Here is a 14,042-nt window from a genome sequence, read left to right on the forward strand (position 1 = left end):
TAGTTAAGTGATTAACATTTTTACTTGGAGATGTGAAATCACTCTCCAAGATTAATATTTACAAGTTAAAAATCATAATGCAATTAACATTCAAAATATTAACCTGGCACCAGACATGACTGTGAAATCTTATAAATCCAGAAAATATAACACCACCAAACAGAATATAATGAAATTATTACAATCTACTCACACGATATGACCAACAAATCCAACCTCCTTCAGAAAACAAACAAAACATAATTAGAACCATATTTCAAGTACTCCCACGTAGCAGAGGGAATACGTATGTTGTTCAACAAAAGTTTAATTACAGACAGAACCGAATTAGTAACGTATTAAATGCTGAAAATTAAAAAGTAAAGTAACATACGGTTACATAAAATGAAATCCATGCACATATTGAACGATTTGACAAATAATTAGCCATTATAAAAAATGGAGCCTACGACTAAAAGAACTCCGAAATGAAAATGACATCAAAAAGACATTATAGAAATAGCTACATTTAATATTTATATTTACAGAGAATGTGTACAATGATAATCTATTACGCTCCATTTACTCCTACAAAACAAAGCCAGCTCTCGTTAGAATTAGGAGACATTAATCGTTGTTCATAAAAAAGCACATGCATATTCTTTTATGCAACTGAATATTGACTATATAAGAGTAATGTTGAAAATGTATACGTGCACGAATAAAGACAATAATCCTCCCTAACACAAATGATAATATGATATCGACAAAACTGAATGAAAATGGTAAATAGTCACGAACATATGGGAATGGAAATTTAAGGATTTTCGTATTATTTGATTGTGAAATTTTTAAATGTCTCCAAAAATGTAAATTATGTATAAAAAAGGAATCAAAATCTTTGTTTAGCTATAACTTAGCACAAAATTGAATTTTACGTCATAGATTTACATTATAGACCAGATGATTGAACTCTATAATATTTAACGAATACATTGAACTACATCATGTTAACCTTACAGCATCATTGCTGCAAACTACAAGGAAATGTTTTAAAAATGCATGGGCCAATCAGTGTCAAAGAAATTAACCAATAAAAAACAATATTCACTAAAGGGTAGCATAAAAAGGAGATAACAAGGCAAAATATAATTGTAATAGTTGAATTAGGGCAACTTATGTTACAAATATATAGAATTGAAGATGGCTTGAAGCAATACAACGAGAAAGATTAAATATTTAAACCAATATGGTGTGTTAATTCAAAAAACTTACAAATGCATACATGAGATGTAAAGTGTAATATTATAAAAAAATAAATATATCAGTAAAAAAATGAAATAAACTGTGACTAAATGATGTGCCCACATTATTGTAACAACACACCTCTCAAAATGTGATTACCATTCTAATAAAATCAGTACCATGTAGCAAACATGAAAACAATAAAAATACGAGTGTTTGTTAACATAAGATAAGTGTAACTATTACATGAAACACGCGAGTACTTAAGTCGACCCATTTTTACAAAAACTGAAAGGCCTCATGAAAATCTATTGAAGGTAAACGGAATATTCCTCTTCTGGACCAGCTCCATTGCATCCTTTAAAAGGAATCACGCCAAATTCATCTCTGAAAGAATAATAAACAGAAATTAATGGATGCCACCATGAAAAAAGAATGCAATAACAACCAATGTGCTAAGTCACCATTGGGTCCATATTAATAGTGGTATGAGATATTACTCCCATTCGCAGAAATTCATTGGAATAATAATAACCAATAATTATGAAATATCTTCAAATAAATCTAAGTTCCAAAAAACAATTATTTATTTTATAAGTGAAAATTATTGGATTTACTGCTCTTTCAATTTTACATGTCCATCACTAGGTTGATATATCATGGATTTGAATATTGACAATCTTCAATTTTTTGTATCATATTAACTTAAACTATGATAATTATCCATTAGAGTTTGATGGTTTTGAACAGTCACTTTTTTAAAGTAATGGCATCTTTGAGCATTTTAGAGCTATATTATGGGCTATCTTATGAAAGGATATATTCAACTTGAAATATCAGGTGATAGAACATTTTATCAAAACTTCATTCCTATGCTAAATATGTTAAAATTACAACACCTGTCCAACGAGGAATCATACTACCCATAGAACACAGAGAAAGGACATGTTTAATGAGTAAGAAGTTTCATTTCGCCTCTACAAGCAAAACATCTAAAATTAACGGCCCACTTTTGGAACATATTGGAAAATTAAATTACGAACAAATTTATCAGTTATTCAGAACTGTGTTGATATTTAAATTTATAAATTAACTCTTCAATTGCTCGAAAAGCTTTAAATGATTATTTGAATGTTTTAACTAAGACAATAATATAATGAATCATGCCAAATAATTGCATACAATGTGTATTATTTATTCTCTTTTACACAATAGCAAAGAAAATAAGATTCTAGACTGCAATGCCTGCGCAGCAATGTATTTGCTCCATTTCTGGATATTGATTAAAAAAGGGATGCCAATTCATAAAAAGGAAGTAATTGATTTTGTTTTAATATTACAGAGGAAGGGGAAGTATAAGTGTGAGAAATGAAAAGTAATACTCACCCTCGCCTTGGCTAGCAGTGTTGGCATCGCGTGGTTTGAATACACGGAGAAGAGGAGAGGGTGGTACTTCTGCAGTTTATCTCTTCCTTCTGTGGATCCGAAATAAGCGGTTATCCAAGGGACTGCAGCTGCGAGGTGACATACCCTTGCCAATTCCGTCCTCCGATCCAATGCATCAATGATACACGAATATAATTCCCATCCCCACTTCCTCTTCCCCTCCTCCACCTCTACAGCCCTCATCCACTCTCTCTCACGTTCCACGTCTCCCTTGCTATACGGCCTCCCCTCATTACCAAAGACCAATTTCAGGGATAATTGAGAGAGGGCCGAAGCTAACCTAGCACATACGTATCTCTCATCATCCTTTGCACCCAAATACACCGTGTCACTCTCAAAATCACAAAATGAATCAATTTCACTCCCATTCCCCCGAGTCCCATCCAATTGCACAAACCTCCCCTTCATCCCTCCAATCAATTCAGAACCGCAGTCCACCATCACCTTCACCCGATCATCCCCACTCAAATATTTTATAATACAAGCAGTGCAATCATCTACATCGTACATTCTCTCATACATTCTACGCATTATATCCAATCCATTTCCAAACACATAGGTTGTCTTACGCAACATGGCGTCCACACACTCCTGTCTAGCTGCGACTGGATCCAATTGTGCTGGACTGATTGCAGCCTCCCCTCCTAATTCACACTTTAGGAATGTAACATCTTCCACAGTCGACGTCACCGCCTCCTCCAAGCAGCGCAACAATGTGTCTCGTCCACACACTTGCGTCTTGAGTTCCTCCAACGATGAGATCAGTTGACACATTAGCGATTTCATTTCATGCCTCAATGCGTCCACAGAGGACTTGAGGGATTCAATATCCTGATTATTCCTAGCTACGGGTGTAATGTGGTCATCGCTTCTACTGGATGATGGCTCCAGGCGGAGCATCATCGCTTGGTCCCTCCTGTGAACCAATGTTACCAACTTTAGAATTAGGGAGCGGTCCAATTCTTCGGGGAAACGCCGCACCATCTCCTCGGCAGAAGAAAGTGCGTTCAATTGAGAGTCATCCTTAAGATCTGTGTCTGCCCCTCTTGCAAGCAGCTCTTCCACCCAATCAGCCTTCCCAAGCCTCACACCAACATGCAACAGAGTTCTTTGCCGCATGCCCCGAACATTTACATCTTCCAACATGTCCAGTAGGTTTTTATTCTGGAGCAATGAACCAGAATGCAATCCTATTAATAGCCTCTCCTCAACAAATTCCTCCATGTTTGTAGTAGAAATGCTGCTCGCCATATTAAGGGAACATTGAAATATTTAATTGAATGTTTGATAGACTTAGCAGACAGGAAGGCACTAATGGAAACAATGCGTGGTGGCGATGGTCTGAGAGAAGTAAGACACTATCTCAGCGTTTACAAGGAAGGATGAAATAATGACTGCAAAGAAACGGAATGAATGTCAAATTATTACATAAAATAAGCAACAGTAATAATTACATAAAAACTTATATTAATACTCAAACTAGAGAACTAGCGTACGTCTGACTTGAGAAACAAGCATAAATATACTATGCAACTCAAAATCTAAAGACAAATGCACAGAAGTGGTATCTATCAAATGCCATTACATGCACTCATCATTTTCATGAGTAAACTTCAAATCCTCAGCCTACCTGAGCAATCTGATTATACAAAAAGATTTCGGGGACAGTATGTAACGTACAAAGAAAACGAGTGCCTTATTAACTACCAAATAAAGAATATAACGGAATTTTCCCTTCCATTTGATTCACGCTTTAGTCACATAATATTTCTGATCAGTGGAGTGATTAGAAATATGTTATGGGGAGATTAGATGGCAAGGGGTTTCCGACCTCCCTCTGGGAATATTATTGAAAAAAAGACATGCCTAGAAATACATTTTACATTACTTTGACACTAAAAATTAACGCAAATGTAGTGATTAAATTTCTACACTGGAGAAATATTTAAAATAATTTTTTATTCTCTGAGGTTTTGTGGGATTATCTATCCCCTCAACCCTCCATAGTTATGCCACTGATTCTCATTTTGTTAACAACGATCGGAAAAATTCAAAGCTGTGCAAAGACCATGGAAAGCCATCAGAGATGATGCCTGGTGAAAACTGCTGACTAGGTTATCACGAGAGCGTACAATTTTATTAAAATCACAGAATGAATCTAAGGTTTTTATTAGCCCAAAGATTGATGATATGTAAATATTTAGCCTATCCTTTTAAAAAAATAAGAGTTTGTTAATTAACAGCGAATAGGACGCTAGCGCATCTGATTGACGATTTTCGTTCGACAGAAAAGGTTAGCATGGTAGCTTATGTTAAATCTCCATCTGAGAATATAATTATTGCCTCATTTACCCATTATCCGTATATTTTTCTGTTTCTAACCAAAAAATATGTCTACGAAAAGGAGTGACTATGCTGGCAGTTCCACGGATGTGAAGAAAAAACAGAAAACAGTGACGTTAGAACAAAAACTGAATATAAACATAAAAAACATTATTAAAATAAGTGAACAAGGTGCAACTGCTGCAGAGATTGGTCGAGTTATAGGTTTTCATTGAGTGTGCTATGAATATATTCAGAGATCGAAATCCTGACATGGAAAAGAGTGCAAAAGTGTGTCTGGCGAATGAGAGTGGTATGGCTTGCCGTAGAGAATTATGTCGAGATAAAAATAAGGCCGCCACCCAGAGAACCCTCGCTGATTACTACTTCAGGAGTGCCGCTAATTCCCCCTAACCCCAACCCTCAACATCAGGTCGAGACAATTAACATTTGTGTTGTTTCTTTGCTTATGCTAAGAGACAATTTGTGATGTTTTGCCATTAAAATACTTTCTAAAATTAGTTTGCATATTTCTTTTAATAATGCCTCATTCCCAACCTTTTATCGTTGTGCTGTGCTGTAATTGTTATTTGGCTGAAGTGAATAATCGGCAATGAATGTTTCTCGTGACTTCCGCCAGGTTAAAGATTTCATATCAGCAAAAAGTGACTCTCTTTTCATCCTCTTGCGCCGGAGTCCCAGATTTTTTTCATTTTTGCCCTATAATTTATATCTTTGGCCTGGTTCAGGTGTAGGTCGCAATGTGTTTTTAAAATTAACGACTCCGATTTTTGGCCTCCTTCGATTCAGATCTGGGAAATTCTGGATTCATTACAAAGAAATGGAACGTGAGGAACCAATTTAAGCTTTTTACATTGTTTCTTAAGGGAAATACTGCATCGTTTAACGTTGTTTTGCCAAACGTCTAGTTTTTCAGGGACGAATAGATGACGTTAAATAAGGAGTCACTGTACCCGCCATTCTGCAATCAGAAAGAAATTGATGATGATGATTGGTTTTACAGTTTAATGAAGCAGAATCCTTCGATAAGCCTTTGCAAACTAGAGGCAACCTTGCTGGCAAGAACCAAGGGCTGCAACAGGACAGTTATGAGTGCATTTTTTTCGATCTATCAGGTCTTCATGTGAAACACGTATTTTCCACTGGAAGTTAATACAATCATGTTGAAAGTGGTTCCTCTACTGTTCAACTCAAATGAACCGTGATTGCCTCCAAAGGTGAAAAACAAGAAGGCGAAGTTACCTCCTCTGAAAGAGGCTCCTCGATGACATTGTGTTATATTATAAATGCTCAGGTGAATACAATTCCTCCATTTTTTGATTTATCTAGAGTAAAATTCTTCCCAAAAATACTGTTCAAGTATCCCATACGATCAGTAGGTGCTTCAAAGCTTTCTGTATGGATGACTTCTAATTTATTTTTACTGGTTTTAAAACATTTCATCGATCATGCAAAATGATCTACAGAAAATTCAGCATTGCTAATTTTACACAACCATGAATTGTATATTCCTGTCAATGCTAATGAGTTAGTAAAAATGAATGAGGTGGTGCTGTTTACTTTGCCACCTCACTGCAGTCACAAACCACAGCCATTAAATTACTGTGTCATTGGCCCTTTGAAAAAATATTTAATTGAATGTGGATGGCATAGGCACAACCTCGGAGAGAGAATAACAATTTGCAACTTGGCTGAGTTATTGGGTACAGCATGTAAAAAAAATCATTTACACCTAACAATATTATTTATACGTTTGGTTCAACCAGGATATGCCCTGTTAACTCAAGTATTTTTAATGACAAAGACCTTAACCAAGCCATTGCCAAAGATCATTTTGTTGCACCTTTGGAATTTCATTTCGAACCCGAGGAGAATCTCTATAGCCCAGGACATTACGAGGAGAAAACTTCATTTTAGAGGGCAATGTTGTCACCCCCTGAGGAAAGAAGCCCTTTCCCAAAAACTACCCACATATCTAAAAATACTACATAGAAGAAAAGATAAGAGATCCCTATGGATACACCAGTTAAAGAGAGACTGGAAAATTAATGTCATCAAATACGAGGGAGAAAAAAATAGCCAGCTCATAAGAAAAGGATGTAAAAAGAATCTAAGTTGAAAATCAAAAAAAAATTAAAGATTTCCACATTTAAGGACTAAAAAAAAGGGAATACAAATGGAAGAAATAGCTACAGATTTAGAATAGAGTGACTACATTTACCAAAAATGACAGTTGACAAAACTTAAGCCATTTAAATAATTAAATTTTGATGAAAAACATTGTATGCAGTGATTCAAAATTAATAATTATAAGAATACGTATTTTATATCTGCTCATGAATCTTGGATAAAAATTTCTTGATTATTATGCTCGCTTTAATGTATATTTAACCAATTTATGTGAATAAATTCATTTGTACGCTCAATTAATTTAAACTTTGTACTTAATTGACTAATGTCTGAATAATTCTGTCCCACTCTGCCCCAACCTAGGACACTTTTGAACAGAGAAGAAATGTAAGCATTTCAACTATTTTAAGTTACTTGTATTACTTGCAGATTTTTTATACATTTTAAAACATAGGTTTAGAACACTCTCCGAGCAAAGATGCCAATAATTCTGCAGGAATTAAAATTGAAATGATAAAACTGTCCCACTGTGCCCCAGTCTCTCCTTCCATCCTTGCAGGTAGCGCTTGGCTTAAATAAGGATTATAAATACTGCATCAAGCAATGGAAACTTTCTGACCATTAGCAATTTTAAGAGGTGAATATTGAGAGATGTTTTCTGTATGCGCGATGTAGAACTCCTATCTACTCGTACAGGAACTAGGTCCCTGCGACTTCACGTGTAATGGCATCGCATGGGTGCCAATCTGGCTTTTTTCAAGTGAGTTTAAAATTGACCATTAACATTCCTCTTAACTGGTATTCCTAAAGCCAAATTTCTAATTTGTACATAATGAATACATAATGGTGGGTAATGAATTGCAATAAATGCCTTTCGTTTTCTTTGATGAAGGAAACTACCATATCGTCTTCGAATGCCTGAGCTTTAGACTAAACTTTATCACAGATCCTTAAGCATTAATTATGTTTGACCATGCTGTCAACTTTTCATTAAGCAAGGAAAATATAAAACACAAATGACAATATGCTAGACAATCGGAGTGCATATCACAAACAAAGTCAAATCCCTCAGTAAGTGCATCATTGTTGAACACCAGCATTTAAAAAAATAGCTCATCTATAACATATGGCTTTTATAAGTTGAAAACTAATTAATAGTGATGCTTAATACTTTTCCTTCATATAATTACCTGTTAAATTGACAAATAAAACCAAACGCACAGCAATAAAGGTGACAGGCACCTATAGTTTTCTTTACCCACCATGTGTGAGTCAACGATCGGCTGTCTACAAGCTATTCTGGCGATGTAACAAGTACCTCATTCATTCAGACGTAAAAGTTATACATAGCTGCAATTTAATAACTTATCCAGATAATTCATTACATTAATAGAGTGATATAGTAGCATTCCAAGTGCACAGTTTCCAAAAAATATCAGATGATCAAAATACAGATATTGAGGACCGTAACTGAAAAATCCTGGATCTGTCTCCTATAACTAAACCCATGCACAGTTAAAACCCCTAATTAATTGGAAAAGAGGTGAGCACTAGTTGAAACATCCCTAATTGGGCTACTAAATTCCATTAAGTACAGTGTAAATAGCCTTCATTAGTATCTTCTCGTATATCACTTACAAAAGTTTGTTACCATTCATGAGATGGTGATTTTCTAATGAAAATAATAAAATGTGAAAATCCTATAATGTTAACAATCATATTTTATAGATGTTCAAGGCCACTCGGCCAATAAATATGAATAAATAACTTTTAAATTATACGCTTCACCTCCAACATTTGATACACACCCGGATATGTAATCATGTTGATAACAGAAAACTTAAAAACTTGATGGTCAAATGGTGTCATTGAAGGCTCTAAAAATACCTTAAAAACAAATTCAACCACAACAACAAAAGTCACAAATGATATTTGCACATATGTAAATCGATTGATTATCAGGAGTTTGTCGGAGACGCATCAAGGGAACGGGATGATGAATTAAGGAGGCAGCAGTACATTCTACGACATGCTTTATTCACTCTACAAAAACCGACTGACGCCTCCTCCACGCGCGTCCCATCCGCGCAACCGTCGTCCGCCTCGTGTATGCTGGCCCATCATCAGCACCTTCCCACCCCCCACCCCTCGAGATGAGCGTTCACTCCTACCGTGGGATTGCGAGTCAGCAACAGCGAGCGACGAACGGAAGTCGACGGTAGGTGGGGAAAATGCAGAGCAGTCATTACACATTAGACAACTCCACGATAATTACCTATATGCTATAAACGACAATCTCTACTACCTTAACCAGTTTTAAAACAAATGCTATAATTATCTGGCAGGATTAACCAAATAAAAAAACCTCAAGCCAATATATTCATTCATTGCCGTCATTGTTAACTTATCCCACAACAAGAAAACACAAAACATCAAGCCAAGCAGTCACGGTTGATAAAAATCATGATTTTTTTCAAAAAAATCATTTTTGTTGATTTTTTTTATTTAAATCGGAGTTTACTGATTTAAATCAGATTTTATTGATTTAAATGAGATTTTTATGATTCCCCAATCATCAAAAATTCAGTTATTTGCAAAACTAACTATTTGGGCAGCATATTGGAGAATGATCGTTTGCAGAAACAATAAGAGGCAACATACTCTAAACTTAATACAGTGGAACCTCGTTAAAGCGAGTACGGGCTATAGCGAGACCCCCGCCATTACAAGAGTTAGCCGATGCACCGCCAATTGACCCTATAATATGCACGTTAAAAAATTCGTTTTTACGAGGCCCTTTTGGTGTTGGCTCTCGCCATAGCAAGGGTTTCACCGCCCGAAAAAATTACATCAAGACTCCTTCATCTCTGTAATTGCTGGCGATCTGTTAGAAATGAAGTTAATAGAGTGCTCAGTCTCAAATTTATGTGGTAAACTGTCGTTCGATAAATAAGTAGTTAATATTGTGGCATTAGCATTCGCGAATTCCTTATCTTCTTTTGTTCCTCGGGCGGCAGAAAGCAGTCGGCAGCTTACCCGCACGTTCGTGAGTTGCGTGAATAGAAAGCATTTGATGGCAGACACCATGGCCAAAAAAACAACAAACACGTCTAATTAAGAAAATAAAAATAAAGGAGTAATATGAGAGTGTTGAAATTAATTTATCTTCCTATTCGCATTTCCGATTTAAGAAAAACAAAAGCGCTCAAGGAATGCAGACTATGTAGAGTTATATGAAGCTTTGTTCGTGTGGTTTTGCCCACTCCAATCCGCGGGAACTTCTGAGAAAGGGGCTACGCCTAAGCCTAATGCAAAGTATTTAAGGATAGATTGCCAATCAGGAATTTCAAGAGTGAGGAAGGTTGATTATACTAATGCAAAGCACCAAAGCGTTATCTCTTGTCATAATTGCTGGTGATGCCGGCAGTGTAAACCCGAAGTCGTGGAAGAATCACCAATAATAATATACATCAATAAAATACACCAATGGAAACATGTGAGGTATTAAATAACCACGATACGGTTTTATTAGTTAATTTTTGAATTCTCAGTGGAAAAAACCAAAATTATAGAATGGTTACGTAGATGCACTGATTAATTAAGTGCATAGAAAAACGGCTTCGTCGGTTGTGCATTGGCATAATAATTGACAAAACCATGATTTGCATGATTTTTATTCAATAAGGCGCTTATAAATTGTTTGAATAGTTAGTCGTTGTTTGAGTAAGGGAATTTAGTGATGCAAAAAAACATCGTCTTTCGTCTGGATTTATGCTTACGTTTATCAGATAGAAATTTCTTTGTCGCCGCACCACTCCTGTTCCAGTATAACTGTTCGCAACAGGTATATTGGCTATTATCTGCTCCACCTCCGGTAAAGCGACAATTCGCTATAGCAAGTGTTTATTGGTGCACCGTGGGGTGTCGTTTTATCGAGGTTGAACTGCACGACATTTAGTCAATCAGGGGAGAGAATTATGGAAATGCAATGGCATCAAATTAAAAATTACACCAACATAATATAAAATTGCCATTGGAAGTATCAAATGTGCTATATTATGCGGTTCTAAAGCATATGAAGTTTAGAAAAATTCTGTAATTGCAACTTTGTATGGTGCCTACGCTTACAAGTTAAATCAAGAACAATTTTTATTTTCAACAGATACTCTAGTATTCTAACCAAAGTCATTTTTTTTAATTCTCATGTCAAATGCATTCCTACAGTATCATTTCTATTTAAGAGCCACCATTGTGCTGATAACTGTCGATTCGTTGTATTAATTAATTATATTAATGACTCTTTAAAATCAAACATATAGATCACATTATGATTTAAATCACCTGATTTTTTAAAATAAGAATCAAGTGATTTATATCGTGATTTAAATCGCAGTGATTTAAATCAATCAACCCTGATTGTGTGCTGACAACACGAACACAAATTTTGGTGGGGCACAAAGAAGAAGAAGAAACAATGTTTTCACAAAGTTAGCACATTCGTTAAGACAGAATATACAGTAGTTTCTTGCTAATTGGGACATATCAGGACTTGTGCACTTTGCCCCAATTAAGCGGCTGCCCCAATGAGGCGAACTATCCTGTATATGGGCATAAAAACTTTGATATCAAATCAAATAAATCAAACATATAGATCTCATTATGATTCAAATCACCTTATTTAAAAAATAAAAATCAAGTGATTTAAATCGCGATTTAAATCTATCAACCCTGCAAGCAGTACTGGGACACCAGTTGGGTGAGATGACTGATTTAAACACAAACGATGGCATTGCAGCGAATGGAATTTAGCAGTTTCTCACACAGGAGACGAAAAAAAAAACAGGATTACGATAAATTAATAATAATACCCACTTGCAGACTCAAGAGATACAGGAAGGGAAGTCTTTCTGCCGATTTTGTTGGAAAACCTCACGAGAATGAAAATGGATTGGACCTGGAAAGGAAATGGGAGACAGATGCAGATTAACAAATTGGCAGATGAACTGAGTACGTTTACGTCATTTCACGAACATAATGGCTATACCAGAGAAAATGGCAAAAAACGAATACATGCAGAAACTTGCTGACTACAGCCCCATCTCGGTTAATAAAAATTAAATATTGCCACAATTTCATAGAGAGAGGACAAGACCAACAGATAAAGATAGCCGAATTATTGCACATTCCACAACCTACGCGCACATGGAATTTCATTATAGTCAGAAAACATTTACCCCAGTAACAAGTCAATGTTCTACACACAACATTTACACTTTAAAACTTACACGAGACCGACAAACATCGACTGAAATAGTTGAAAATCAGACAGAATGATGGCACAACGGGCGCAGCAATGGCATAATTTTCAAAACAAATAAGGCGGTGACTGCATATACTTTTGTCGAATACAAATTTTCGTCGTCTCTTCACCAAATTTAGGATTCAAAGCATACTTCACATTATAAACAAACAACGGGTGGGAGGAAGCATAGCGACGCCTATCGAATTAATTGTATACACACCACTAATCCTAATGAGGGGATGGATAATAATTAAGGGTATGATAATAATAACATATTCATTGGTCCAGATACTTTACAAGAGTTAAATATTGGACAAGTCATACATTACTGTCCTTATAATTATCAACATTATAAACAATATAAATATATTAAGTCCCTGAAAATCACAAGATTATAAGTAATAGACGAAGCACAATCAACGATGAGATTCAAAAAATCCAATTCGTACAACACGACAAAGGTGCAACGAGTAAACGAACATAAACTCGCCAACGAGGAATTATGCGTAATCTCAATGCCTAACCTAAAATGCATTCAAGATCTGAATTGCAATCATAAGATAACCTGAAGTGAGGCATACATTTAGAAAGTATTCAAATAACAAGAATCATGCTGGAAATGAGAGGTACCACACATATCAACACAAGTCACTGCCTTATTACATGGCAATGTTAACTCACAAAGGTAGGATGCATATTTCAAATACCTCGTATTATAGGACGATGAATGAACTCAACAACGGGAAATAAAGCAGGAAATCCGATTAAAAACATATAAGACCACGGTCACAACATCAACACCTTAATGCATACGCAAGACATGAGCACGAGTGAGCATGAGTAATGAATGGTAATAAACTCGTGACACGTGACATAATCGCACAATACCCAGAATGCCACGCAAGTCAAGACGCAAGTAGAGACGTTGCGACCGTTGAAAGTTACAAGTTTCAAGAATCGCTGCGAGCGCGGCAGTTTGTTTCTCAGCTGGCAACGATACGGCAGTTGTGACGACAATAATTGATATACCACTATTTATAAATACATTTTAAATTTAATTATTTACTCAATTGATATATATATCTCTAATTTTTCGTCAAATTCAGTGCCAGGCTTATAGTAAGCCGGCAAGTTCGACTGAATAAAAAAAGTCAGTGAAATTAATATCATTAAAAAGTATCCTAGTTTACCACTACAATGGTGATATTCAGTTACAGATTTTTTTGAAGGCGATACTGACTCAGTTTCTTGGAAAAGTTTTGAGCTTATTTTTAATAGGTATATTTTTATTGAAAATAATGCTGTGTAATGGGAGACATAAACACATTTAACGACACCGGAATTTCCTCTTACGCCACGAAATCAGAATAGAAACAAATCACTCACACTAAAATATCACGGGAAAAGTTCTTTAAAAACACGACTGCAAGAGCCATATTTCGTTTTACAAAAATGATGACAATAAATGTACTTTAACAATGGAACTGACAAGCCTCCAAAAAGGATTACTCTCGGTTTGAAAATGATGATAGTTTTGTCTACATTAAGTCAATATGTGGAGAAAAGACATGCAAAAGTCTAGTTATATCATCTTAGA

The 14,042-nt window shown here is 35.6% G+C and overlaps 1 protein-coding gene across 1 annotated transcript; it reads right to left on the bottom strand.

Moving 5' to 3' along the window:
- Positions 1-486: 486 nt before the first annotated feature.
- LOC124170129 lies at positions 487-13,321 on the bottom strand. The gene is made up of 4 exons (XM_046548824.1): positions 13,153-13,321; positions 12,016-12,097; positions 2,611-4,064; positions 487-1,611 (listed from the first exon to the last, which is right to left on the bottom strand). Exons 3-4 carry the CDS (start codon positions 3,919-3,921, stop codon positions 1,606-1,608), a joined length of 1,317 nt encoding a protein of 438 aa, XP_046404780.1. The 5' UTR covers positions 3,922-4,064; positions 12,016-12,097; positions 13,153-13,321; the 3' UTR covers positions 487-1,605.
- Positions 13,322-14,042: the final 721 nt, after the last annotated feature.

The sequence above is a fragment of the Ischnura elegans genome, chromosome 13 (genome assembly GCF_921293095.1).
Source record: "Ischnura elegans chromosome 13, ioIscEleg1.1, whole genome shotgun sequence".
In the NCBI taxonomy this organism is placed as follows: domain Eukaryota; kingdom Metazoa; phylum Arthropoda; class Insecta; order Odonata; family Coenagrionidae; genus Ischnura; species Ischnura elegans.

Bases quoted from the DNA above. Each gene is read 5' to 3' on its own strand.
- LOC124170129 (XM_046548824.1), bottom strand. From the start codon at position 3,921: ATGGCGAGCAGCATTTCTACTACAAACATGGAGGAATTTGTTGAGGAG.